Source organism: Meleagris gallopavo, chromosome 30 (genome assembly GCF_000146605.3).
Source record: "Meleagris gallopavo isolate NT-WF06-2002-E0010 breed Aviagen turkey brand Nicholas breeding stock chromosome 30, Turkey_5.1, whole genome shotgun sequence".
Taxonomy (NCBI): domain Eukaryota; kingdom Metazoa; phylum Chordata; class Aves; order Galliformes; family Phasianidae; genus Meleagris; species Meleagris gallopavo.
The window spans coordinates 3695733-3702610 of NC_015040.2; the positions used below are offsets into that span (position 1 = coordinate 3695733).

The 6878-nt window shown below is 52.7% G+C and overlaps 2 protein-coding genes across 2 annotated transcripts in view; both read right to left on the reverse strand.

Moving 5' to 3' along the window:
• ARRDC2 (arrestin domain containing 2) overlaps positions 1-2060 on the reverse strand; it is a 6699-nt gene extending 4639 nt beyond the window's left edge. The window contains exon 1 of the mRNA XM_010725059.3: positions 1632-2060. Within this exon, the coding sequence (XP_010723361.1) occupies positions 1632-1896 (265 nt within the window). The 5' untranslated portion in view covers positions 1897-2060. The remainder of the gene's footprint in view (positions 1-1631) is intronic.
• Positions 2061-2798: 738 nt separating this feature from the next.
• Positions 2799-6878, reverse strand: part of TEX45 (testis expressed 45) — an 8214-nt gene continuing 4134 nt past the window's right edge. The window contains exons 2-9 of the mRNA XM_031557089.1: positions 6732-6876; positions 6166-6269; positions 5906-6000; positions 5701-5816; positions 5255-5373; positions 4845-5046; positions 3830-3915; positions 2799-3701 (exon numbers count right to left, since the gene is read on the reverse strand). Of these exons, the coding sequence (XP_031412949.1) occupies positions 3513-3701; positions 3830-3915; positions 4845-5046; positions 5255-5373; positions 5701-5816; positions 5906-6000; positions 6166-6269; positions 6732-6876 (1056 nt within the window). The 3' untranslated portion in view covers positions 2799-3512. The remainder of the gene's footprint in view (positions 3702-3829; positions 3916-4844; positions 5047-5254; positions 5374-5700; positions 5817-5905; positions 6001-6165; positions 6270-6731; positions 6877-6878) is intronic.

The following is a 6878-nucleotide window of genomic DNA, read 5'->3' on the forward strand; positions in this document are numbered from 1 at the left end:
AGCGAGGCGCGTCCTGGCATGAGCGGAGCGTCCGGAGGCTGCGGCACGCCCCCGCGGTCGACTCACGCCCGACCCACCGGCCGCCTCGCCCCCCTCCCACTTCCGTGGGACCCGCAGAGCTCTGCGTCCGCGGCACCAGCCCGGCATTCTGGGAGCCCGAACCCAGCCCCAGCCTCAGCCGTGCACGCAGGGCCGGCTGGGACAAAGTGCTGTGGGAGCCCTCCGTGTGGGTGCACCCAGGGCCTTGCCTTTGCCCATGAAACCCTGTAGTCCCTTCCTTCCCACCTCCCGTTCGCACGCTCTGCATGTGATGGCCCTGAGCACTTCTCCATGGTTTCTGTTTGGGAGCACAGCAGAGTCCCACGCTCACTGCTCTGCCAGGGAGCTGCAGATAAACTCACTGAGCACAGCACAGCACAGCACACTTATCTCCACCCGGCTCGCTGCTGTGTTGCCATGGCAAACTCTGCATTTCCTAAACATAGCCCAACTCATCAGGAAGCAATGAGGGAGCAGTTATGGGACCCCCGGGCGACAGCACGTTTTCCCCAGCCCCTCTCTGTGCTGCTGGTGGCAGAGGCACAGAGCAGGGAGGATGGACGCATGGGAGCAGTTGTGGCTGCAGAGCAGCGTTTCTCCCAGCCCACATCACTGCTGTGATCACAGACCCGTGTCCCCCACAAAGCAGAGAAGGAAGCAGTGGGTAGATGATGTAATGACACCCACAGGGCTCCCTGCTCGCCGTACAGCTGCCAGCTTCACGCTGCAGGAGTGCGGGGCCGGTGACTCCCCAGCCCTTGGCTGAAAGCCCTCCTCCAGGCAGCCCTACCCTGAGTTGTTACTGGGATGCTTAACACGCCTGCAGCTGTCGAGGGGCCATCTGTAGGCATAGCACAGAAGGGTCGCTGCCAAAAAGACAGGAACTCCATAGTAATGAAGATGTTCAGAGCAAGGTGGTAAGGCACAGTCATCTCAAAAAAGTCTGTATGGCCTCACAGTGCAGGCTGGAGACAAGAGCAGCTCCAGGCAGGCAGCTCCCATGTGACCCCTCCACTGGCAGCAAGGACAGTGAAATGCATTCATGGATTTCAGTATCAGGGAAACCCTATGGCAGCAACGATGGTGGCACAGCGGCTGCAGCGGTGTAGTGGGGGGGGAGGACAGAAGCCATGCACTTCTGTAAGGCAGAATTAATGAGCAGGTAGACAGCTGACATGTCCCATGTCACTTGGCTCTGGATCATTTCATCCCAACTAGACAAATAGCTCAAGTGCCTTCTCCTCATGCAGCAGATCCAAGCAACACACCAGCTGGGCATGTGGCTCCAGCACCAGAAAACTGAAAACAAATATTTACTGAGCTCCTAAGTGCTCTTTCCACACTTGCGAACAGACCCTGTGTTTGCACTTCCCTGCGCAAACAGAACAAAAGCCACAAGCCCTTCGTGTTCACCAGCCTCGAGTCCGCAGGCAGCCTCGCAGAAACCCTCGGCAGAGGTCAAGAGGCAGAACCCCGCTCGCAGATGGCACCGGCGCGAGGAGGGCAGAGATCTGCCCAGAGTGGGGCCCGCAGCCCACGGGGTCCCAACCCACCGCCGGCAGCACAGAGCCGCTCCCCAGCCCCAGCCTTACCAGGGATGAGCTGGCGGTGGTGGTTCAGGAAGGTCTGGAAGGCGGTGTAGTCGTAGTAGACGATGTTGAGCCCCACGCTGCGGCTCTCCAACCAGTGCACGATCGCACGCCCGCGAGCACAAACCTCCAACGCCCGCAGGCGCAGCGCACCGCGCAGCTCCAGCCGCACGCGGCCGTGCAGCAGCTCCCCGCTGCCGTAGGCTCCCCACGTTCTCCCGTCCTCCAGCTCCACCACCAGGCTCCGCACGCGCCCCGGGGGTTGCATTGCTGCTGGCCTGCTTAGCCCTGCGGCTCCCGAAGCGAGACGTGCAGCCCTCCAGGGGAGGGAAGGAAGAGCAAAGGCTGCACCAAACTCCCCTTTCTGCCCCTGCCCCGAGCTGGCCCAGCCCTGCAGGCTCCCCAGTGGGACGAGACTCTGCTTTGTGGTGACGCTTTAGTGCTGACCTTGCGTGCGAGGCTGGTGCGGTGCCAAGGGGAGCTGAGGAGGTAGGTGACAGTGCTTTTAAACCAAAGGAGGAGTAACGTCACTTTGTCTTATCTCTGAGTCACAGACGCTGTTGATGTGCCATGGGTACGTGCTGGTGGCTCCGTCTGCAGGGAGGAGTGTTGTGCTGGTTTCACATTGCGGGGTCTGTTTGGCCTTCCCAGCTCAGGCAGTCCTGAGGCATTTCTGTTAAGTGGTTGGAGAGGGGCTTAGAAAGCAAAGATCCTTTCCCCAAAAGCCAGCAGAACTTTCTGTGTCTGAAATTGCAACAAGATACACATGAAAAGAAAGTGAACAACTGCAGCCCCCCCCCCAGCAGCAGCTCACCACCAAAAGCTGGTGCTCAGCATTTAACCCTAGGGAACAGTGGCTGTTTCTGCAGTAGCACAACAGGTAGCAATGCCAACTTATGGTCATTAAAAATATGGGACAGGCCTACAGTGTGTGCAAGTCCTTGTTACTACATCCAGTGAAGCAATTTATACTTTTGAATCTAAGTGTTTGCAAAATGCCAGCAAATAACTCCGTGAGGAGCAGCTGTGGGAATCTGCAAGGCTTCAGTACAGCTTCTTTCAAGTCCACGTAGAACAAAGAACATCCCTTTCCCAAGAGATGTAATGTCAAATCTCAAGAGGAAAGCACAGGTTGTTTGTGGGCCACTGCTCACATACACACTGCAGCAATTGGAAATGAGTTAGCAAGCCCTGTTCTAACACTGCAGTGCTGGCTCACAGCACACGTGAATCAAATCCATCTGCACCGAAAGGCTGAGAAGAGCTCGTGAAGTGGCAGCTGTGACAAGGCAGCAGCTGGACCTGCTCACTTGGCCTCCCTTTAAAATGCCTACATCTCCACCAGAGTTAGTGCAAGCTCAGCATTCAGGGAATCCCCAGGAGCTTATCAACTCAACAGAAATACTCTGCTTGTTGCTAGGAAAACAGCCCTGCTCATCATAAGCTGGAGAGGGCTGCTTCTCTGCCCTACTGTTCACTGACCTTTGGTTTCGGGCCTTGACACCAAAATCCAAACAGATAACACGGGAATATTCCAGCCCACACACAGCCCTGACAACGCTTCTGATCTCTCGCCCTTCCCTGAGCTTCCCCCGCTGTGCCTGCTCCCTCCTGCCCCTGCACCCGCCTGGAGGCACTCTGCATGGATCCTGCAACTCCAGAGAGAGGTGTCACCCATGTCTTTGGACCAATCCACTGGTGTTTATTGCTGTCACAACACTTCGTGTCCTCATTCAACTCTTGAAATAAATGTTCACTGTAATAACATGCAGCTGGGCCAGGAGCAGGGCCAGAACAGCAGCAGCAGCAGAACAGCCAGGTAACACACAACACAGGCAGTTGATGTTGCAGGAAATTCTGGGCAAGCAGGGAAAAGGGGGAGCATCATGGTGTGAAGAGCACCTTTCTCTGGGAGCAATATTCTTTCAGGGTCCCCAGCGGGATGCAGCTCACTTGGGAGTTTGCTGCTTGGATTTCTGCTGTTTCTCTGTGCTTGGGCGTGAACTCATCCTTCTGCTCAGTACTGAAGAGATTCTGCTCCTTCCAGGGCAGCACCAGGTGCGAGCGTTTCATCTGAGGAGAGAGAACAGCACATGGGCATGGGTGGTAGCACGAACTTCATGGGGTGGCTACAGCTTTGCTTTGCATAATCCCTCTTCCCAAACCTGCCCATGGTAAATGCTGGCCTGTTGACACTGTACCTGCTGTAGCATGTCTTCAGAGAGTCGTTGCTTCTGCTGTCTGTGTGGGACCAGCGTAGCCTGGGTGGTGGTGATGGGATTTTCATCTGTTCACAGGTTGCAGTAAAAAGAAAATTCAAGCCAGTAAATTGGGAGGCAACAGCAGAAAAGCTTTGCAGTTTGTCTTGCAGTCACAGATCTGCAGACATTCCATTAATGAGAGGCAAAGACAGACTTTGCAGTCAGCCCTTCAGGGAAAACCTTTGCCCAGCAAACAGCTGCAGACTGACAGTTCTCACTGAGGAGGTAAATGAAGAAAATCACGTGGAAGACATAGGAATATCATTCCATACACTAGGTATGAAGGCAATGATAAGGGCAATTTTGACTGCTATCTGCTCCACATCTAAAACAAATGGCTTAAAAACACATACACAGCATGAAGGGACCTCTCTCAGATGCAGGCTGTTGGCCATCAGGAACAGGATCAGTGCCAGAGGAGGATTTTAATGCCTCCCACGACCAGCTCAAATTGCATCTCTTCCTGAGGTTGCAAAAGCACAGCTTTTAATTCAAATCCTTTCTTGCCTCCCCCAAATACAAAGGCAAAGTAAATTCAGAAAACAAATATAGCGAGGGAGAAAGGTCAAGCCACTGGTTTGTGTCCCAGGAAATATTCATGCCACCACCTAACAATTACTACACAATAGTAGTGAGTGACCAAGGCTCGCACAGGCAGCAAGGTGACAAATAAGTGAGATGTCACCTGGGGAGGTGAAAGTGCCTGAGATGAGCAGTCGCTCTGTGTAGCAGGAGGCAAGGGGCTGAGCGTGGCTGTTCTGCATGATTGCAAAGTAATGATTTTGTTTTCCTAATGACACGGAAGCTGCACCCATGCCTTCCTGCCATCTTCAACCCAAGATATTTGAGCTGCTTCCTTTCCCAGAGCACCAGGCACTGCTTTTCTTTGCACAGACCCAGGAGAACATCACAGGCTTCCTCCAGCACCAGGACAGCCTGAGCAACTCGGCCTTACTGTGGTAGTTGAAGGGGATGTGGCTGTCACGGTGGCTCTTGCTGTCTCCTGTCACCCTCTGGGGCTGTTGTGGTGGCTGGTAGTCTGAGTGCTGTGTTGTGCTGAAGAAACAGGAGCCTGAAAGGTCATCTCCTAAGCAGACATTGCTTTGGTGTTTCTGCAGTAGCAAGTCAGGCTTCGGTGAGAAGTTCCACCTGCCAGTCTACAGAACACAATGGCTGGCTTTAACAGATGTAGGCTGGAGCTGGGAAAGGTGCCCTGTTTCACATCACATCCCCACACAGCCCAGAGGTTCGTGTTGCCAGCCAGCATGGAAAGGAGAGAATGGACAACAGAGGCCTAAGAAAGTGCTTAAAAACAGAGAGACTGTCCTCCAGGTAAACACCCACACAGCAAGGATGGGAACAGACCTCTGGGTAGAAGAACTGGGTCGTGGTAATTCTTGCCAGTGCACGATTTCTCTCTGGGTCTTCATCACCTCTGAGGATGGATGAAGTGTTTTTGTTCAGACAGGCAATAGATACAGGCTCTGGCAAAGGTGAGAGTGAAGGATGTCAGAGCACCCAGATGTTGGACAGTATAGAGCTACAGCAGTTTCTCCACATGCAGTAGAGCACAGGAATGAATGCAGCTGTTCAACCTGCTAGGAATGAAACTGAACCTCACTGTGAGGATACTGGTACTGAGTATGTAATAACAGTAAAATGTTAAAAATGAAAATTCGTATACGTATGATAGTCATGTATTACATCTTTTATCTATATTATTGAGGCCAAGTGATAAAAAACACTGTTCAGCTGGTTATAAACCTTAGCAGAGGTCTGTATGTTGTCTTTGCATCACAGGCTCATCTTACCTGCATTATGTACTGGAAAGAGCTCTGACATTGAGGTGGAGAACCTGGTGCGACCATCCCCTGGCTGCACATTTGTGTGGAGGATCTGGAAGGCAGCACGTTCCTTGTCATAGAATCTGCAAGATAACAGATATGAACTGCTTAAATAGCAGTGCTCATCAGAAAGCAGCTCCTGAGATGCTCATCAGGCTATCCTGCTGAATACCTGTGCTCCCTTTTGTCTGGGGCAGTGTAGGCATACTTCTGCTCACTCGTAGATCCACTGCTTCTGGGATCCCCAAATTTAATACGAGATTTGTGCTGAAGGGAAGCAAACAGAGCTATGAAACTGCTGCTCAGAGCACAATCCCTTTGTTTCCCACCTCTGTCTTTCCATCTGCTGTTTTTTCACTTGCACAGGACAGAATTCAACACGGCAATGTGCTGAAAACCGTGTCTTGGTCATCCCCAAATTCATGTTATTACCTTCTCACTTGGCTTTGCAGGTGGACTGTGTTCACCTTTAAACTGCGTTTGATGAGAAGTGTGGTAATCGGGCTGTCCATCCCCTTTAATAATGGGAGCACATCCTGCCAAACAGCCAGAAGGGGAATTGGTCTTATTTAAAACAAAACAAAACAAAAAAAAGCTCTATTTACACTTGTAAGGAAACATGACTGAGATTAAAGCTATACTCTCAAGACAGCTGCACCCAAATTGATTCAGCGCCATCGAATGGCAGAACACTTAACACCAGATTGCAGCAGGAACTGCAAAACTGCAGAACGTGGATGTGGTGCATCAGAAGCGATGCAGCTTTTGTGTGAGAGAACAGCAGCACCTGAGGGACTGCAAGCAGAGATGTTTGCTGCTGGGAACGCTTGGCATCCCTGATTGAAGCTGTTTTATGAGCATCGGGTTGATTAATTCAGTCATAAAACGAGAAGGCAGAGCATCCACGCAGCTTTAATGGTTGGCAGCGTGGTTCTGAGCCAGGCCACCACCGGTCCCTGTGCTGAGGATCCCGGCAGCCTTTCGCGTGGAGCTCTCACCGCTGTGTGAGTGACGCGCCCTGGCAGCCGGATGGACCTCGTGTGCTGGATATGAGGTGGTGTGGACTGACGGAGGGAGCCTGATTTTCTCCCTGTCTCCACAAAGAACTCCGTCGCTGCTCTGCCGCGCTCTGGGGAGGGCGGGCT